The following is a 20,970-nucleotide window of genomic DNA, read 5'->3' as shown; positions in this document are numbered from 1 at the left end:
CTTCATTCCATTTCCAGAGTGTAACAACCAACCACCTGAAATCTGTGAATCTGTGAAATCTGAAATTCCCATGGTGTTGTTCAAAATGTGCTCTGACACAATCATGAGCATCGCTTGCTACTGAAAACAAGAAAAAAGCCGGTCTGCGCTATGGGCTGAACCATTTGTTAATGGTGGAGGGGGGTAACACTATGCAATATATTCAGTTTAAGCATTTCTATTCACTGTTAACTGTAACTACACTCAAAGTGTTAATCTAAGTGTTAATCTATAAGTTATCTTAAACAACACTGTCATATGCAAAACTAGGGTGGCACTTGGGGTGGCAAGAGATCATTTTAGGGTGGCACTTGCCACCCTTTTAGATCCACCCCTGCTTAGACATGACACTAAAACCCAAATACCCCCGGTGCCTACATCCAGCTTTGCATGAGTGTTAAAAATGTGTTTCTGGAGAAACAAATCATTCACCATGGAGTAAAGGAGAGGGCAGAACTCAGAGAGCAATAACTTTATATACTTGATATCGTACTTGGATTAGTCATTTTATTTAGCCAATACAACAAATATCTGGGTGGCCTCACAGCAAGAGGGTTCTGGGTTTGAACTCCTCCAAAGAACTGCTTGTCGGGTTAACTGGTGATTAAGTGGCTGTTGGTGTGACCTAACGTTTTCTGTCTGTTAGCATGTTAGAAAAATAACTGATTTACATTACATTTGACCTACCTATAGCGAAAAGCATATAAATCAAAGTGAAACTTGAAAAGGCAGTGGTTGAAATGATGTAATAAAACAGCTGTTTCTGAGAAAAAATTGAAAACTGTTGTGGCAAATAGGATTTTTCAAATTAATGGCTCCATACCAGAGAGATAAACATGCAAAGTTTGATTCCTGTATCGATATTTGCACGATTGTTTCAACACTCATGGAAAAGATCCCTTGATTAGCCCTGCTGTTTTTGTGTTATGACAAAAAACGATGAGTCATAGAGAATACAATGAATAAAGCTGACTTAGATTCACTGTGCCTTGTTTATACTAAAGTTATTTTCACAGTAAGTAAGTACACAGTATGTATAACCTTTTTTTTCTCCTGGAAGTTTACCTGATTAAACGCTTGCAAGCTGAATCTCTGTATATTTAAATTTTAAATAATTCAAAAGATTCATGACTCATATTTTTTACCCCTTTCCCCTGCATCCAACCCCTCCCTCTCTTCTTTCCTCCCCACTGTGTCTTTGTGTATGTCAGGTGAACCTGGTGTCAGAACACATCTGGTGCAAGGACTTCCTGGTGCGTAGCTTCTACCTGAAAAATGTCCAGACGCAGGAGACACGTACCTTGACCCAGTTTCACCTGCTGAGCTGGCCAGCTGATGGCATCCCCACCTCCACACGACCACTGCTTGACTTCCGCAGGTAAGAAACTACCCACAAACATGCACGCAGACTGCCCTTGTTTATACAAAAGCATACAAATAAATATATGTATAAACACTTGAAATACCAGTAGTCACATTGGTGGATTTGAATCCCGCTGATCGCCTTCATGTCCATCTCTTTTCTGTGTTTTCCATCCTCCCTGCCATTTGTAAGTGTATATGATCACTTTCCGTGTAATTCATTTCAAGCTTAATCCATCATCGTTGACACTCTCTCTCTCCCTCTACCCCAGTGTGCAGGTTGACAGGTTTGTATTTTAACATCTCCCAGTGTCATTTTTGTGGTTTGCAGCTAGTACTCTGGCTCCAGTTGCATAGTCATAAAAATGAGCATTGGCAGGTGTGACTGGCTACTGCAAGAGGGACAGTGAATCTGTGGCTTCCTCTCCACTTATTCTATCTATCCTGTTTTCACCATCTCACTGTCCTCCACACCCTCATGCAGTATCTAATTTTCCCGTCCAGTCAAATTTCCAGCTATTCCTGATCTCATTTTATTTACCTGTCACATGCAGTTATTCCATTCCTTGTATTTCCAACATGGTCACTTACTTTGTTTTCACTGTGATATTCCACAAATACTCAAAGCAGACTTTGCCATTTCTGTATTAATAATAAGATGTTATTATTTTATTGTGAAAAGGTCAGTTGTAACCTTTACCATAAATATTTTATAACCAAGCACATTTTCCTGTCATTTGTCTTTTTCTTTCTTTTCTCTCCCTGGTTTCTACTTTTTCAGGAAGGTGAATAAATGCTACAGAGGTCGTTCCTGTCCAATCATCGTTCACTGCGGGTAAGACTGAAAGGAAGATACTCTGGTGTTTGTAGGATCACAGATTTCTGTGGAACAACAGAAATCGCAAATATACATGTGAATTTTCTGCTTAAAGGGTATTTTAAAGAAAAATACTTTGTAAGATCATGTTTGCATTTCTGTTACTCCCACAGTGATGGCACTGGCAGGACTGGCACATATATCCTTATTGACATGGTGCTGAACCGCATGGCCAAGGGTGAGTCAGTTAAAACAAAAACATTACCCAGAAGCATTACATCCATACCTAATCTTTATGACTTACAGCCCACAGATGATGCAGTGAAAGATTTTGAGAGAAAATAATCTTTAATTGGTCTGAGTCATATTACAGTTGCATTTCCTATCAACTACAGCAGAGGGTGCTATAGTTACAAGCTGCTTGTTGAAAGAAATTAGGTACTGGTAGTTCAGACTATATTTTAATAATTACAAACTTAATCATATGTGCATACTTTTTCAGTATTTCTTGAGCTGAGTGGTTTAGCAGCTTAACTGGAATCTTGTAGAAAGAGTCAGGAAACTTGAAATGCAACCAAATTCCATCTATACCATTCAAAGTCTTATTTTACTGAAACTAATTTCAGCTGGGTTGCATTATCTTTTTCCTTTTTTTTTCTTGCAGTTGTCAGAATCTGTTTTTGTTTATCAGACATGGTTGCTGTCTGTTTAGACTTCAACCTCAAATGAGACACTGACCTTTTCACTGTCTCTTGTCAGTTCTATCACAATAGTTCTTCACAAATAACCTCAACAGATCTATTTTGTGAATTTTCTACATCCATATCATCTGAAATTGCCGATTTAGATTGATGGAGATCAGAAAAAAACTATTAGTGATGCTGCTACTATTCTTGATGACATTAGGAGTGAAGGAGATCGACATTGCAGCCACACTGGAGCACATCAGAGACCAGAGACCTGGCCTAGTCCGCACCAAGGTACATACCGTCCATTGTTTGTGTGCATATTTTTTTCAGTATATTTTTTCTAGTCTTCAGATTGTGCATCATTACCCAAATGCCTCACTTCCCTGCTCTTCTTAATTAGGACCAGTTTGAGTTTGCCCTGACGGCGGTAGCTGAGGAGGTGAATGCCATTTTGAAAGCCCTGCCACAGTGAGATGCAGCTGCTGATGGGTACAATGACATGCAGACACAAAAGAATACACGCTCCAGTGGACACACTTGTATGATTCAGTCATGTATGATCATTACTGTACATAAAAATCTGCTTGGCCACAGTGGAGCTATTATTGCTCTTGCTTTTTTCCCTGCTGACTCATTGTCTGGGTGTTTAAAACATTTTGGAATCAAATTTTATTTTGAGGATTTTTTTTTCCAGGAAGCAAAAGCAAAGAGAATCAAAGTTCTTTCCAATTAGAGCAAGATTCAATTTTTCTATTAGTATCCTAAGTTTCTAATTACACATGGACTCGGTTATCAGTCGGGAATTTAACAGAAAACCTTGGTGCCTGTGTGAATCCAGATGAATATGGGATAAGCTTGGTCATGCTGTCAGACAAAATAGTTATCTTACACTCATCTGATTAAATTGTTACTGGACATTATTACCTCAAATGATCAGCCAACATAAAAGGAATTTATGACCAACACAGGGTTTGTATTGGCTGCTCTGGTGAACATATAAATTGGACCAAAGTTATAATACTGTTGAACCCCTTGTCAAAACGTATCAAATATTTATGGCTGCCATCCCAGTTAAACATGGTGTGGTTGTTCTCCGATGTAACTTTGAATGTGTTGTTATTCGTGTCCATTTGAATACTGTATTCTTTTGTCAAGTGTGTTTTTATTTCTGAGGCGTGTCTTTTTTGCCTTGAAAACATGATCGTTTGCTTTCAGCGCTGGTCGTTTCGTAATGGATGTTCGACTTGACCATGAACTACCTTCTCGCCGTCTCCCTTTCTGCACACAAAGCAACTTTGCGTTCTTCTATTGTCTTACTCAGTGTACGACCTTGTGATTCGTGTAAATAATTCATTCTGATGATTGTGTTTATTTCATGTAGCAGACCGACAGAAAATATCTATAAAAATGTATTTTTGACTTGACCTAAATAAATTTGTGATGTGATGCAGCAGAAAACAAACTCTAATGCCTTCAGTGTTCTCTGTTTTCTGGATTGCTGATTCTACCATGACTGCAAGATAGCCACTGTGATATAATCCATCATCAAGCACCATAATGAAGCCTTGAGCATCTTGACTCGCTAACTTGGCTTTTGGAAACAAGATGTGATGAGCTAGAGTGATCTGAGTGAGAAACCAAGGGCCCACCCTACCACCCTACAGTATAGCAGCCTGCTTTATCCCTTTTTTAACATCAACAGACACCATTAACACTTGAAACTAGGAATTCAGATCATTAGAAAAGTTCTTACTATGGTCGCAAATTATAGGAGCAGTATGATCATTTTTCCAAAGACATCAATACAATTGGACATTTTTCTATTAAACCAGAGGTGTCACTCCCTCCTGGCAATTACAAAGAATGCAGTTTGTGTTGCACTTTACTTTTTTGACCCTAAGCTACATCTAAATTTTATATATCTTCTATGGGTTAAAGGGTTTTTATCTTATAACAACAAACACGAGTTAAAGATAAACGTATTACAACTTTTTACCTCAACTTTATGGTTTTATCTTAACTGTTAGACAGCCTTAATCTTGCCACAAAGACGCTACCACAAACTGAGAAAAAAAAGTCAGCAGGAAAATCTTTATTTTCTCTGCTTCATGTGTTTTACAAGAACTTTCTTTTTGCTTTGTGCACTGTTTTCATATTTATTAGAAACATGATGATTTGATGAAGAGATGATTGTAACTACTGTACCTCCTTAGAGTTTTCAGTCTTTTGTTCCACAATGAGCTACATACACACATGCACTCAGAGACACAAACATATTAAATACATATATCTTATAAGTGTCATTCAGCAGGTAGGAGCCATGGTGGGCAGAGATAGAAAAGTGCATCGTGGGATATAATCTTTGACCTGTAAGAATAGATGTACAAGGACAGGTTATACTTAATCAGATATGCAAGTAGGCATCATCTGATCTCATCTACTTGGAGTTTAGGGGGCAGGAGAAGGAATGGGTGCCTCAGATTCACACTGGTTCTTTACCTCAGGGCAGGGCAAGGGCACAGAGCAGCGTGAGCCAATCAGGTTAGGTTGTGAAGGCCTCGAAGTCTGAGTCTGAAACAGGAAGCATGAATCGTAAGAGAAACGAACAAGTATTCAAACTTATGTCCCAACAATATGATACTAGATGTGTTTGCTACATAACAGATGAAAAGTAATGTGTATGTGATCCAGCACATTTAAACATTAACACCAACAAGACTGAATAACCTGATCCAAGGAAGTCGTAAGTGCAGATAAACTAAATTAAAAATACAATAAAATAAAAACACACAACAGTCTATGAGACTTAATTACTGTTTTAGTTTAAAACACAATGACTAATGATGCCCTTGCGCCTGTTACATATCTTATAACAAATGGTGCATTATGCCACTCGCATAATAAGGGCTATACTGAAAATATAAGCTCCTGATCTAAACTTAATCAAGACACACAGAAACAGTTAACCACATACATGTGCAGTTTCCAAATCAGTAAAAGCAGGAAGTAGTTTTTAATGCATAATTCTGTTGTCTTATAATGTTTAAGGGTCCTGAGAACTGAAAATAATCCTTCAGATTTCCATGACTATATAATTATCAAACAGTTATCATACTGTATCATCATTTTGCACTAGCATGAATTTAGTGTAAATTAGTGGAAAATACGTGGCTGCCATATTCTAAAAAAAATAAAATATTCCAAATTATCTTGTGGCACAATCTTTATTCGTTAATTCCTTTTTAACAATGTGAAAATAAAAAGAACATCAACATGTGAGTAATCAGTAACAATTAATACAGGCTGATATATTTATTAAAGTTTTCATTTTCCTATTTCACTTTTAGTCTTCGCTGGTGCTGACAGCTATACTTTCAAGTGAAAACAAAACTCATGCAATCTATGATAAATGAGGCACTCGTGAAAAATATGTGTCAATATAAATTACAAACATAAAGCATAAAACACACCAGGGCAAAGGGACACTGCCTGTAATTAGAAACTCATTGAGACAGGCATGTGTCTTTTTTTAATGCATATTACAACATAACACTGGCAGCAGTAATTATTTTAACATCTGCATGATTTGGCACCAGCATGATTTTCTTTTGCTTTCAGCTTTGCCCTGCAGCAACAACCACATTTAAAACATTTCTTAGTGTTGCACTTAAAACATTGGCAGTATCTTCATGTTACTTGAGATCTACGAAAAAGGCATATTTGAGTTTTATGCATGAGCTCCAACACTAACTATCTTCAGTGACTCCGTCCTGTGACTGTCTCACAGACACAAACATGCAGCCCAACAAAATCAATATTTGCGGGACATGAGCTGGATAAACTATTTCAGTTACCATTCACATTAAACCCAACTTTAGTAGCAGCTGACTGATTGTCTAACTGAAATTTAATTGTAGAAAACTAGTCTGTTTATTCCTATTTACTTTTGTCTACTTTCGTTAATTATTAAGACATATAATTTAATCAAAGGTTTTTTGGGGGAACTTTTTAAAAAAAAGTATTTAAGCCTGAAAGCTGGGAAGCAGTGCAGGAGGGAAAGTCATCAAGTCACCCCTAAAGTACAGTGTTTGTAATTTTGCACACAAGGGAGCTCATCTGGAGTTGGCTGAGGTTTAATATTTCGCTCAGGGAGCATGTAAACAAATGTTCTTTGATCATTTAGCTATTATACATCCTGTAACCGGATGCAATAATACAACATTTTTAAAAATCCAGGACAGGTAACACACTGCCGTCACAATCATTGTCACTTTCTTCTTCCTCCAATCACTTGACAACACTCTCAGTCACATCTACTGCAGGAGGACCAAGGAGAATCCAAAAACTGATTTATCTTTATAATTTGTTTATAAAGCTTGGCACGTTTGCATCGATAATGTAAGAATAGCAAACACATAAGTAGTTAACATGTACAAAGACTTAACAATCATTATTTGTAGCTGTTTCAGTCACAATACTGCGATTTGTCCTTTAACTTAATAAAGTGCTTTCCCCAAACTATAATCTAAAATCTGATTACAATTTTAATGCTATTTGGGTAAAAGTGCAGGACCAACATATGATAAACTTGGATTTAATGATACACGAGCACCTCCCTACTTCAACTTTCCAACAACAAGATAGTCAAAGTGTGTGAGCATGTGCTTCACCTAACTACTTATTGCTTCATACTTATTCTGGACATCATAACAAGCTGACTGAGAAACACTGGTCTTCAGTTAAAAGTAGTTTATGTGGCAACCTGGAAATAAACCACAAAAAGTTCTGTGGGCTACCTTTGATTTTCGTGTGGCACAGTTGTGCAACATTCCCACTGCCAGAGAGTCTGAATGAGAAAATTCTATGGCAAGGTCTCAGCTGACTCAAACACAGAAAGAGCTACACAGAACGACATGCACACACAAACACCACCACACACACTCAATTTTAGACCTTCACTGACATAATGTATTCTGAAAAAACTTACACAAACCTCAAAATTCCCAAATATATTCCTAACTCCAGGTTTGGCTTTAAACCTAAACTCAAACCTTAAATTCTAAAAGGCCTTTCAAGCTTTGTTTTAGAGTTACTTAAACTGCTCCTCACTCCTGCTGTGACAAAACAAATTTCCCACGTGTGGGACTAATAAAGGTTATCTTATCTTATCTTATCTTATCTTATCTTATATATACACAACAGATCTAAATCATCACTTAATTCCAATTCATCAGTCTATGCAAATATCTGGCAAATTCGCGTTCACGAGCAATCCTCCACACCAGCTTGCACCCAAATGCAAAAACAATTTAAATGCCTGTGATAATGTAGAAACGTAACCACAAATCTTATCTTTAGTGTGTTCCTTTGGAGGAATGTGAAGCCTTGTCATCAGTATAGGCACTGTCTCAAATAAAGATCTGCTTAATTCACATTACATTAGAGCTGGCTGAAGGCAAAACACTGAGGTCAGTATAATAAGGCAACCCAAAGAAAGTAAACCTACAAAAACACATCATTAGGAGACAACACACCCACACTTCTTTTTCTTTTTCACGCTGCAATCACTTTTTATCACAGGTTTAAACTTATCCTCACTGCACTGGCTTAGGGGTGTAGTGCTGGCAGTTGTGGATGACTCAGGGGAGGAGCCTAGCTCCACTGTACCCTTTGCCACACTTTTGCATCCATCTCCAGCTACTGAACCCAATTTTATCTCTTTACATTTCTGCCCTGCAACAACCTCTTCCCTGCTCTGTACATTCAAATGCTTTGCCTTAGCAATCCCGCCATCTAAACGGCCTCCAGTTTTGTCACTGACAGCTCTGCCCCCACCCCGAGCACCTGATATGTAGTCGTTAGCAGCAGCTCTCTGCTGGGCTTCCATTTCTGACAGGCTGCATGCCAAAGCCATCTGTAGGTCTTCATCTTCCTCATCATCCTCACTGCCTCCCGCAACCCCGTAGTGGTAGAATGGGGCCGAGCTAAATGAACGATGCGTGGGTGAAGTGTAAGGGCTCAGGCGGGATCTGTCTGACTCAGCGGTTTTGTTCTGGAGTCGTGGCTTTGGAGTGGCCTGCTCCTCTCGTCGGCTCAGCTCCAGAGCAAGGGCCATTTCATCTTCCACACCTTCGATCAAAACAAAAACAACAAGACAGCTGTCTCACTGCACAATCAACACAAAGCAAAAACCTTAGACATACAGAAAAACACATAACCAAGCAAAAACTTCAGGTCAAGCGGTAATACAAAAACTAAAGCCAAGGTACATATAGTTAAACAAACTAAAGCAATAACTAAAACTATGTGAAAAACATTTCCGCAGACTGAAAAAACATGATTAAGACTATAAAAGAAAAAATAAAACTAACTGAAATTATTTTATGAAAAATATCAAGCAAATATCCTTAGTATTTGTTAAACTTGTAAAATTACATTCATCGGTGCTGATGAGGCACTTATGAAGTTATTTATTGAGACTTCGGATGTCTACAAGACTAAGAGTTAATTGCTTTCAAAAGGTTCAGTGTTTTTATTGTAATATCTATACTAATTTTCCTGAAATTTTGCCTTTGGCACATGTCCTCAATTGAATATGATTAAACTAACACTGAAAGTCATAAAAACTAAACTAAAACTAAACCTTGTTAAAAATTAAACTAAACTTAAAAAGCAAACCTACTCTGGGAACTGACTCAAAAAAACCTGAATTAAAAATAACAAAAATATTAAAGATAAGAATAAGATCGATTAAATACAAACTGAAACCTCGTCTGTTTTTTAACACATTTCCCTGCTTGCATTGAAATCTTTTGAATAAGCAGCACTGCATTTTGACACAATTGTGGTTGTATTAGAAAAAGTTGACACAGAATTTGTGTTTTCAGGTTAAAGCAAATAAGCACCAGAAAAAAGTTGGGTTTTTTTTGTTTTTTTTGTTTTTTGTTTTTAATCTCAATTCATTTATTCAGTCAGCATTGTCTCACCATTAATTAGAACACTTTTCAACACACCATCCTCCTCAATCTCTATTCTTTCCTGCCCATTCTCCTTTATCCTGTAGGAAAGACAAATACAGACATAAGTGGAATTATTTAAAAGCCACCACCATTTCTAGTGCCTCTGTGTTTGTGCAAGTGCGTAACCAGTCTTAGGGCTGAAAAATTACAGCCAAAAAATATTTTGATTAACACTATAATCATGATTATCTACCACAATTACTCGCTTTCATTTTAGTGACACAAATACACTGCCACATAAAGATAAGAAGGCTTTCACATCTATGCTTTGGACTGTCTACAAGCCTTTGTAGACAGTCCCTTTGATTCATTTCAGAAGAAGAAGAATATAAACTGATAACGAGGGCACTGCTTTCACTTTGGCATTGCACTATATTCCTGTTAATTAGGCTTACCCTCTGGCATTTTGCATACAGTGCAAGTTTTACCCCTTTAGAAAAACACAGATCTATAGAGAAACGAAATGAGACTGTGTTGGTATTTCCACTACATCTTTGTGAGCTTAAATAATATGCTGTATGCAATGTACAGCCTCACTTTTATGGATTTCTGAATTGATATTGGACAAGACATGTCATCAACCTCTACAATGCCTTTCAGGCTCTTCATGCAATTTTCATACTGCAGTGTGAATGCTGCATTTTTAGGTAGGTGTACACATTCGTTTTGTTGCTTTGTAGTTCCAACACAACTTTATGGTGCCCTTTGCATATGATTTGTTCTTTGTTCTAAATCTAAAGTATTCCCAAACAATAGATGACGATCTGCTTCTAGGGACAATCTATTGAGACAAATACAATTCAAATATGCACATATGCACTGCTCTTATTCAGCAACCACAGTCACATCAAGATAATTCTTAAAACGCTGGAATGTGAAACTGTTTACTGGTGCTAAATTTTATATATTCTTCAATTAATTTTTCACGTTTTGCTTTGAAGATAATACACTTGAATATGTACTTCCTTTGCTGCATAATAGGAATTGATAAGGAATTCCATACTTCTTGGTGGTGGTGCGTTTTCCATTTATGATGCGAGTGGAAGTAGAAACTGATCTAAAGTTGCCCATCCCTCCACCCATGCTGTCCATCCCATCCAGACCACCCAAGGTAGTGGAGAAAGAGGAGAATTCAACTGTAGAGAGTCAAACAATCAAAAAGAGGAGAGGAAAGCAATATTAGTTTTTAATGTATCTAAACCATCTCCTGATATTAATTCTTTTAAGTATTTTTTAAACTAACAAGTGAAACTCTTGATATTAACAATATCAAATATCATTAATCTGGCATTTGTTGATGACATACAGCACAAAAAGTTATAGACCCTCTTTCTGTGAGACATTCCTGGCAACCACTGATGATAGAAACAGCTTATAATAGAAGTTTAACTGAGTAGAATTGCATTAATTACCAGTTAAGTAAAGCTGAAAGGAAAAACTACATGGGAAAATCCTCTTCAATCCTCTGCAAACAGTTTACTTATAATATTTACTTCTTTACCTCCTCCTGATGGAAAAGAGAAGAATCGCCCCGGGCTGAGACGAGACGATGAGCTTCCAAATGAGGAGAAGTCATCTGAGTGAGAGACAAAGACGTGCAAGTACATAAAAATACAACAGTAATGGACAATACCTCCCACCCAGTCCATGACGTGCTGGCCAGTCACAGGAGTGCGTTCAGAGACAGACTGAGATTACCCAAATGCACCACTAAATGAAGCAGGAAACAATTCCTGCATGTGGCTATTTGCCTGTACAGCTCTAATGTACAGTACATAGTGCAATAGTTACTCCATTTTGCAGTGAAAATAACAAATAGCAGTTTAGAGATTTTACTGTTGAGTTTAGAGTAGAATGTCGACCATTTATATTTAATCTCTGTAATATTCTGGATATTTATTATTGAGCTACTCCTCTATATTCAAGCTATTGAAGCTTCTTATATTTGTAACTTTGGAATATATTGTAGCATTTAATTTAGTTCAGTTACAGTAGACCTAAGACAAATTACTCTCATCATATTTTTTTATTTTACGTCTAGACTGAATAAATAAATGTTAGTATTAGTTTCTGAACTAACAACAGATGAACCCCACCCCAATATATGTTTGACTTACCGAAGAAGCTGGCAAAGGGATCCTGTCCACCAAAGAATTCTCTGAACACCTCATCTGGGCTGCGGAATGTGAAGGTGAAGCCGGGCATTTCTGTAAAGTCTGAGCTGGAGGAACCTGAGAAACCAACATGTCACAGTCAGGAGCGAAAAGGAAAAATTAGGACAAACGTAAAGGAGAAGGAGCAAGTAGGAAGGGTAGGTAATAGTAGTAAGAAAATTACCCAAACACATTTTTTTCTTAAACTGTAGCAATTAGAAGATTGCTAATGATTACTATAATGGATGCAACAATATCACAGATTTTTTTATATATTTATACCTGTGTGTCGCATTCTGTCATTTCCATATCTGTCGTATGCATCACGTTTGCTCTCTGTCAAAAAGGAAAAAATTACCCACGGAAATCAATATCCGTACACATATACATCTATAGTATACCTTGTACATATTAGACCAGTTGTCATCTATGGTGACTTACTGTCAGACAGGACTTCATAGGCCTCAGCGACTTCTTTGAACTTTTTTTCTGCTTCCTCCTTGTTGTCTGGATTTTTGTCAGGATGCCATTTCAAGGCCAATTTCCGGTACCTGAAAACACAAACAACATCAAACATCCATGCTTATATATAAATAACCACACACATAATGAAGTCTAGTTCTTAAACCTCTATCTATGAGATATGAGCTTATTTAGTGACATAATATGATAATACATTTTTGCCCTGAAAAGCAATTTTTTTTGGATTGAAATTAAACTCAAAGTTTGTCTAAAGTTTGTAAACTCTTAAAAAATAAACACACAAAAGCACATACTGGCAGTGGCCTCAGTTTTTCAGTGCTTACATAACCTTGCTATCTAAAGTAGGTTTTCACACTTCAAATATATCTTCAGATATATTTTTTTTTACTCAAGTGAACTTTTTGTTACTTATGACTATATTTTCTAACACTTGAAATAGTCCCAGGATACTTACGCTTTCTTGATGTCATCCTGAGTGGCTGTTTTGGACACTCCCAAGATGCTATAGTAGTCCACCATGTCACCTCCTGTAACTCCTCAAAACACCACGCTTTGAAAGAAAAATACAAATACGAGTTTTGTTTGGTCAGAAATTAAAAGCACCAATGTGTGTGGATGTACAGCTTCTGCATCATTTAAAAAAATGCTCCTCTTGACTAAAAAAAACTTTTTTATCTATGGAACCAAGTAGATTTTAAATAATGCTTAATCACCATTGTAGTGGAGGTTATATGAGCTCAATGGATCTATTGGAAACAGTAAAACGACTCTAAAACATGTATTTAGAAGCTGGAAAATTATATCCTCCTAAATTTACTTAAATTATGATTTCACTAAGACAGTGCTGCTCAAACTGTTCAACAGCTGTATTACTGTAGGACTCATGAGTTGAACTACACTGAGTTTAAAGCTACATTAGTTTTAAGAATGCTTTTTAACTTTAGTTAAGTATTATTAATCAGCACTTTAAAGCTAGAATATGACATTAGTGTGGAAGCAGTATGGTTAGTAATGTTTTCATTTTTAACTAAACAATTAGCAACTTGTATGTGATGCATGCATAAAAGGACAGACACTTTAATCTATAGATATTTTAAAGCCAAATACATTCTCTTAACTAGTCTAAAAAAACTCCTTTAGGTCCTTTTATAATATGACATTTCCAACAAATATATTGAGTTTGAAAGAGTAAATAAAAACCTAATCAGCAGACTTCACTGAATCATAAATTTACCTATTATAAACTACTTCAGAACGGTCACATGAAAGCATCAAGCCTGTTATCTTTAAAAAAAAAAAAAAGGATCGTGGCACAGTCAGCTGTTCTATAATAGCCACAGACGACACCCTAACCGAGATGCCAGTCTCATTTGTAATCGTTTCGGGGCTGAAGGGGACTTCCGAACTGAGGTGAAACAACTAAATCTAACTTTCTTTGCCCCTTCAGGATGAGCCATGCACTCATACAAGCCTCATTACTATGTTATTTCTAGCGCCAAGGCATTTGTCAACTGCTGCAGTGCTGACATGACTGCAGGCCTTATAGACGCTTAAATACAGGGACAGATGAACTTGGAGGCACAGGTGCTGTGCTATTCGAGTATTGACATTAGGGCACAATTAACATCATTTGGTATTTCGGTAGCACATCTCCTTTTATGGTAAAGTTGGACATCTGTCATAAATTGCAGCACCTATTTGGATAGGCACAAGTTGTTACGCCTAACCTCGGCAATGGACCTACCTTAGGAGTGTTTTGGCCTAATGAGTGAGCAGTTTAGCCGTCTGTCCACCAGTTTGGAGCGACAATGAATTAGTTGTTATAGCGGTCCTTCTGGACTACACTCCCCCTCTTTTTCTTCTCCTTTGTTGACAGCCGTACAGGCACCTCCCCTGTTTTCGGCCTGTTTCTTCACCGCAAATATTTTCCACCAAGCCAATATGACTGTAACCTAGCGTTAGGGTCTGCGCTGAAGTCCCCACCGAGATAGCATGCGCGCAGTCAGCTGTGTTTGTCCCTAGTGCTCCTCTGCCCCACGCGCTACGTCACCGCGAGCGCATAGAAAAAAATAGAGCGCCTAGAAAATGCCAGCGTTTGGAAACGTCACCGGGCCCGCCCTGCATGCCTCAGCGCCCGCCTGTTGCTCCGTGATAATGCTTTAACCTCTAAACATAAACGTATGCCAAAACCTAGAAACTATTTTTTCTTTTTAAATATAGATCACCCAATCATCGCAGAAATTACTAAGTAATTTACAGTCGAGCGGGGAAACGAGGAAACGATTTTACTACAGTCCAGTTGTAATTCTGACATCCCGCTATACTTTCTTATTAGTAGGTAATCATATAGGTAGATTATAGAAATTAGGTTTCCAGTTTAGCGCGTGATTAATCGGTAGAGTCATTGATCTGGATCACACCATGAGGACATCATGTAATATCAGAGTTATGTGGACTGCTCAGCTTTGTGTAATCAAACCTCCTAGGCCATGTTATGAATAGTAAAGTGTAGAAGACCGCCTCCTGGTGGGCAGATGGGTACTGCAGGTGGGATGTCAAAGAAAGAGATCTAGATATTTTTTTAAGTGAATGTTGTAAATAAGAGTGAAAAAATATATGAAACTTTTAGGACTTGATATTGGCATTTAAAATAGTTTAATGAATAAATTAGATTAATTTTGTAATTTAAGTTATTTGTTAATCTGATGTGTTTTTTGTTAATCTGATCTTTGATGGGGGACCTTGGATCGTAATTGAAGTGGGCTCGACTTCACATCAAATCGATTTGTTTAGGAGAATAAATTACACAGGAAAATAATTTGGTCCAATATAAGACTATTATGTTGATCGGAGGACATAAAAACTTGAAGGGCAGACAATTTCACCTACACCAACCTCGACTTTTTACCCGTGTCCCTTTGTTTTCACCTGCTGGCCTAAGGAAAAAGTACAGGAAGCAGGAGTAAATCGTAAACGCCTACTGGTCACTCAGCTTGGCATGAAGAGAAGCAGGAAACTGAACAGAGCCTGGAATTTCTTTTCTAAAAGTGAAGTGGAGCCGCCCAGAAACATGGGAAGAAAAACAAAAACAGGATTGTGTATATCAAGTTTAAAAAGAAGTATATGATAAATTATGTAATGTGTCAAAACAGCGTTTCAGATGTCTCTGGATTTGCTAATACTACCTCTCACCATAATGCTGATAAAATATCTTCTTCCACTTTGAAAGCCCGAAACTTGTTAAAAATAAATACCGGTATGTATAATTGATAACTTCAATTATTAGCATTTGAACTAGAAAAGTACTCAACTATTGCAGTATTACACACTTAAGTTATACAGTTGCTAACATAGCCTGGTTAAGCAGATCAAGAATGTCCACAACTTCACACGACACTTTTGAGAACTTTTATTGACAATACTGACGAATCACCACATGTGTGGATTTTGGTGGGAATGTGTTACTTTCACAACATTTGGAATGCGTGATGATGTTTGATTCTTCAGTATTCTTCTCCCTCTTCATCCTCCTCTCCCACGCTGTCAGTGCCCACCTCTTCATAATCCTTCTCCAGAGTAGCCATATCTTCTCTGGCCTCTGAGAACTCTCCTTCCTCCATGCCCTCCCCAACATACCAGTGAACAAAGGCTCTCTTGGCGTACATCAGGTCAAACTTGTGGTCCAGTCGGTCCCAGTCCTCAGCGATGGCTGTGGTGTTGCTTAGCATACACACTGCCCTCTGGACCTTGGCCAGGTCTCCACCAGGAACCACAGTTGGGGGCTGGTAGTTGATGCCCATCTTGAAGTTTGTGGGGCACCAGTCCACAAACTGGATGGTGCGTTTGGTCTTGATGGCTGCAATGGCCGCGTTGACATCTTTGGGCACCACATCACCACGATACAGCAGACAGCAGGCCATGTATTTACCATGACGAGGATCACACTTCACCATTTGATTAGCTGGTTCAAAGCAGGTGTTGGTGATGTCAGCTACTGACAGCTGCTCATGGTAGGCTTTCTCAGCAGAGATGACAGGGGCATAGGTGGCCAGAGGGAAGTGGATACGGGGGTAAGGCACCAAGTTGGTCTGGAACTCTGTCAGGTCAACATTCAGAGCTCCATCGAAGCGAAGTGAGGCTGTAATTGAGGACACAATCTGGCCAATCAGCCTGTTAAGGTTGGTGTAGGTGGGTCTTTCAATGTCAAGGTTCCTGCGGCAGATGTCATAGATGGCCTCATTGTCCACCATGAAGGCACAGTCGGAGTGCTGCAGGGTGGTGTGGGTGGTCAGGATGGAGTTGTACGGCTCCACCACTGCCGTGGAAACCTGGGGGGCTGGGTAAACAGCAAATTCGAGTTTTGATTTTTTCCCATAATCAACAGAGAGCCTCTCCATCAGGAGGGAGGTGAAACCAGAGCCAGTGCCTCCACCAAAAGAGTGGAAGATGAGAAATCCCTGCAGGCCAGTGCACTGATCAGCCTGAAAATGTATTAGTTCATTATTATTAAAACCCTTAAGTCATTTAGTTGAGCAAAATGTTTAATACACTCCAAATCTATAGCTTTGACACTGTCAAAGTCTCACCAGTTTACGTGTCCTGTCCAGGACCAGATCTATGATCTCTTTGCCGATGGTGTAGTGGCCACGGGCATAGTTGTTGGCAGCGTCCTCCTTTCCTGTAATCAGCTGCTCAGGGTGGAAAAGCTGACGGTAGGTTCCTGTACGCACCTCATCTGCAAGAAACAGGAAAAAAAAAAAAAAAAACGTTAGGAGTGCACGAGCTAGTGTCCTGTATTCTTGCATCAAATTAAGAGGAGTCCCTTTATTTTGCAGACAGTGACAGTTTAGAAATAATAACAAAAAAAAACCACAATGACAATTTGCAAGAAAATGAAATTTAACCCAAACATCTGGAGTCATTTTTCTTTGTTTACATCCATCTTATCAGTTTTCAGATTAGCCATGACAATGCAAGTACTTGTTTATTTGCACGTTACTGACCTATGACAGTTGGTTCCAGGTCAACAAAGATTGCTCTGGGGACATGCTTTCCTGCCCCCGTCTCACTGAAGAAGGTGTTGAAGGAGTCATCACCTCCCCCGAGAGTTTTGTCAGAGGGCATCTGTCCATCTGGCTGGATCCCATGTTCCAGGCAGTACAGCTCCCAGCATGCATTGCCCATCTGGGCTCCAGCTTGGCCAACGTGCATAGAAATACACTCACGCTGGGGGAGGGGGAAAAAATTAGACAAAGCAAGTTTATGTACACATGTACTGCCTGACACCAGTTATCATATTTTGAACTAGCTATGACTGCTGAAAGGCACAGCAATATCTGGGGCACTTATTTAATGAGTACTAATGGGGTGGGTGGGCAGGGGGACTTATAGGAGTGTATACTGTTAGAGATCCTTAGTCTACCCCCCATTAATTTACAAGACAATGTTCAATTTGTGAAAAGGAAATACCTCAGTAAGGAGAGAAAGCTTGCTTACTGAAAAGTGTATCAGAACACTAATGTTTAAGCTTTCAGTGGTGCATATAATACAAGCAACGCAGTGTCTGAACTCTGGGTTTTTAACAGTTGAATGGACAGGATATACAGTTAATAACTGCAAGCTCCTCATTTGCCTAAAAGATCGTTTTATAACTTGGGGGAGGGAAAAAAAAGGCAACATACAATCCTGTATATAGCAAACAGGAAGGTCATGCATCAAGAAGAAAACCTTACCCCCACCTCTTAATCCTGAATCTCCTCCCTTTCCTCATCCCTCCCCATTTTGTGTCTCCCCTCCCCTATCCTGTCCGGCTCCATAGCGCCGTGTAACGGGAAGGGATGACTGTCTCACCCTCTCTTTCTCTCCACATCCTTCAACCCTAAAATTCTTAACAGCTGCAAAATGGCAGCGAACTAACTCTCACTTGTAGGCCAGACCACTCCTCTTTTTCCCTGTTCATTTTAATCCATCCCCCACTGCCACGATTACCCTGCTCACTACTTTGTAGTTGTGAAAACAGTATCCTGTGCTTGTTTAGGAACTAAAGACTTTATATATTTTCTCTTTTTATACTAAAAGCTCTGCATTGAGGTTTGAAAAGGACAACAGTTCAACTCATTGTCTGATCTGACCTAGATTTCCCAAGAGTACAAAAATGACTTCTCCTTTAGTCAAACGCAAGTACACTAGTGCATTGTTCTCACCGAATTCTCAGACAAGCCCTAAAAAAAAAATTCTGTATAAATTTAGCTCAAAAGTATGATCACTTAATATAATCTGATTTTAAGTAAACTCCCACACAACACTGAAGACTTGAAGCATTTAAAAAAAAAAAAAAAAGCCTAGATATTTAACCCATGCAACAGAAACAAAGGAGTAAGGAGGGGAGAGAGAATGAAAATTTCAAGGCTACGTCATCAGCCAGACAGTTACTCACCATTTTGTCTGCTTGTCCTTCGACCGACGTTGAGGATTCAGACACAAGGCAGAAGTGCAGAAAAAAGGGAGACTCGGAGTTTATATAGAGAAGGATGTGGAGGGGGTAGGCAGGAAACCACAGCAGGCAGCTGCATAGCTCATTTGTGGGAGGGAACAGCAGTTAGAGGGGGGGGGGGGGGAGTCCTTAATACGTATTTTAATGGCATATCTCCTTACATTCATCTACACAAGATCATTATGAAAAACATTTTTTTCTTACTGTTATATACACCTCACTCCCCTTCTGACTTTCCTGTGTTCTCTTTCCTTTCTCCCGTTTGTTTTCTCTGCATGCCACGTCTCTGTCTGTGTGTGTAGCAGGTGTGGCTCGTTACGTTTCCCAGATCCTCTGTAATCATTGTGCACACCTTTGATCGCATCAGTCCACTAACCAGCAGTCTGTCTGATGAGTATCTATAAGAGTCATTCGTTGTCAGAGCTTTCTAGTAGATATAGTATCCCACATATTTTGTTCTAGTTTAGTTTAGCTTTCTTCACTAATTACTTCTTTGTTTTGTTCTAACTCATATCTCTTTTCTCTGGATCTGTCCACTCATCTAAGCCAGAAAAGCTTCCCTCAACAGCTCCCCTTCAGACACCATCATCAGCCTGTCTACAGTCTTTGCTGCTTCTTCTTCTTTTTTTTTTTTCTTTTTTTTAAAACAATTTTCCACCTACTTCTTTTTCTCAGTGTGTTTGTGTCTGTTTGCAATGGCACCATTTAGAGTTTCAAAATTAGTTAGATTTTTTTTAACACATAACTTAAATGAGCTGATTATATTGCAGCATGCAAATACTCCACCCCCACACATTTCTTAACATACATATACTATAACAAAATCAGTAGACAAGGAGATTGATAATGCTATTTTATGCAGTCATCTGCACCCACACACACACAAAGACTTGTCTGTGTTGAACCACTAAATAAATAATCATGTGAGATTACTCTAGCAAAATGGAAAGACTGACATGTTTATTTGGGTTATTATATGTAAAAGGAAAATGCTTTAATGGTAACAAAAATAGTGATGATAAGTAAACATTCATACACACAATCAAGTAAGATAATCCAAAGTTCATCAAATATAATAATATGGAACACAAAGAAACTTCAGCGTGGTGATTACAATAATGTATCACAGATTGTGAAAAGATTAAAAAAGAGAGTTTCCAAGAAATGTAGAGCTCAGTTTTAATGCAGCTTTTCAGCCACTCTGTTTGAATCATAGTGCAGTGATTCATACAAAACGGAACTGGGATTCTATTGTTGCTGCAGGCTATGGTCTGAGTATGAGCTACACAAGCAACACCAGCCAGAGTCCGTCGTTTTTTTTTTTCTCTTGCGTTAATTCTCAGAGTCACAGCTGAATGGTTTAAAGAAATTGACATAGGAGCCCTTTCATAGCTTGCATTCCTCATGGGAGAGGATAGTGGGGGGAGGTGCAAGAGAGAGAGAGAGAGGGAGAGAGTGTGTTTAAAGCAGGCAGAAACCAGAGAAAGAAACTATCTTAAAACACCAAAAGCACATTGTACTCTTTTGCTATGAATATAAACACTTTTTAAAATGGCACTGTGATAAGAGAAATGTAAAAATGTTTTTGAAATGTTTACATGTTCAACTAAGGTTTTAGATTTGGTTTGATTTGTAAATTTGCCATGGTACTCAGCACACAGTGAAAGATATGTTATTTTGGTCTGTTTTTGTGAAATATGGAGTATTAAAATTGTTCACAATTTGGTCACACAAATTGTAACATTGTTAGTGTAGTCATATTTCTGATACATTTATTTTCACTTCAAAAAAAGCAAAAAGCCACATTTTGAAAACCAGAAAAAAAAATTTACTCTGGATTAAAATCAGTATTCTTCTCCCTCTTCATCCTCCCCCACATAGTCAGCACCCACCTCTTCATAATCCTTCTCCAGAG

General features: G+C 38.4%; 4 protein-coding genes across 7 annotated transcripts in view; 1 reads left to right on the top strand and 3 right to left on the bottom strand.

Moving 5' to 3' along the window:
• ptprna (protein tyrosine phosphatase receptor type Na) overlaps positions 1–4,442 on the top strand; it is a 22,082-nt gene extending 17,640 nt beyond the window's left edge. For both annotated transcript variants that reach the window (XM_005723297.2, XM_013908389.1), the window contains exons 20-24: positions 1,251–1,417; positions 2,183–2,236; positions 2,392–2,456; positions 3,125–3,198; positions 3,308–4,442. In XM_005723297.2, the coding sequence (XP_005723354.1) occupies positions 1,251–1,417; positions 2,183–2,236; positions 2,392–2,456; positions 3,125–3,198; positions 3,308–3,379 (432 nt within the window). In that variant the 3' untranslated portion in view covers positions 3,380–4,442. The remainder of the gene's footprint in view (positions 1–1,250; positions 1,418–2,182; positions 2,237–2,391; positions 2,457–3,124; positions 3,199–3,307) is intronic.
• A 578-nt stretch (positions 4,443–5,020) lies between these two features.
• On the bottom strand, positions 5,021–14,651 carry dnajb2 (DnaJ heat shock protein family (Hsp40) member B2). 3 transcript variants are annotated; one of them, XM_005723294.2, is made up of 11 exons: positions 14,307–14,644; positions 13,017–13,112; positions 12,521–12,630; positions 12,362–12,415; positions 12,044–12,157; positions 11,428–11,502; positions 10,930–11,062; positions 9,894–9,964; positions 8,752–9,036; positions 5,407–5,478; positions 5,021–5,274 (listed from the first exon to the last, which is right to left on the bottom strand). In XM_005723294.2, exons 2-10 carry the CDS (start codon positions 13,079–13,081, stop codon positions 5,450–5,452), a joined length of 936 nt encoding a protein of 311 aa, XP_005723351.1. In that variant the 5' UTR covers positions 13,082–13,112; positions 14,307–14,644; the 3' UTR covers positions 5,021–5,274; positions 5,407–5,449. The 3 variants fall into 3 exon arrangements, with proteins under 3 accessions (XP_005723351.1, XP_005723350.1, XP_013763798.1); XM_005723293.1 differs by having other exon boundaries at positions 5,021–5,478; XM_013908344.1 differs by lacking the exons at positions 5,021–5,274; positions 5,407–5,478 and having other exon boundaries at positions 8,084–9,036; positions 14,307–14,651.
• A 1,304-nt stretch (positions 14,652–15,955) lies between these two features.
• Positions 15,956–19,146, bottom strand: LOC102213606 (tubulin alpha chain-like). The gene is made up of 4 exons (XM_013908343.1): positions 18,999–19,146; positions 17,566–17,788; positions 17,149–17,297; positions 15,956–17,043 (listed from the first exon to the last, which is right to left on the bottom strand). The coding sequence occupies exons 1-4, from the start codon at positions 18,999–19,001 to the stop codon at positions 16,066–16,068; spliced, it is 1,353 nt and encodes a 450-aa protein (XP_013763797.1). The 5' UTR covers positions 19,002–19,146; the 3' UTR covers positions 15,956–16,065.
• Positions 19,147–20,319: 1,173 nt separating this feature from the next.
• LOC102200057 (tubulin alpha-3 chain-like) overlaps positions 20,320–20,970 on the bottom strand; it is a 2,127-nt gene continuing 1,476 nt past the window's right edge. The window contains exons 4-5 of the mRNA XM_005723630.2: positions 20,453–20,523; positions 20,320–20,337 (exon numbers count right to left, since the gene is read on the bottom strand). Of these exons, the coding sequence (XP_005723687.2) occupies positions 20,320–20,337; positions 20,453–20,523 (89 nt within the window). The remainder of the gene's footprint in view (positions 20,338–20,452; positions 20,524–20,970) is intronic.

This window comes from Pundamilia nyererei, unplaced genomic scaffold, assembly GCF_000239375.1.
Source record: "Pundamilia nyererei isolate P.nyererei 1_Seehausen unplaced genomic scaffold, PunNye1.0 scaffold00009, whole genome shotgun sequence".
Lineage (NCBI taxonomy): Eukaryota > Metazoa > Chordata > Actinopteri > Cichliformes > Cichlidae > Pundamilia > Pundamilia nyererei.
The sequence above is the reverse complement of the archived record's forward strand: the minus strand, read 5'-3'. Positions and strand labels throughout refer to the sequence as shown.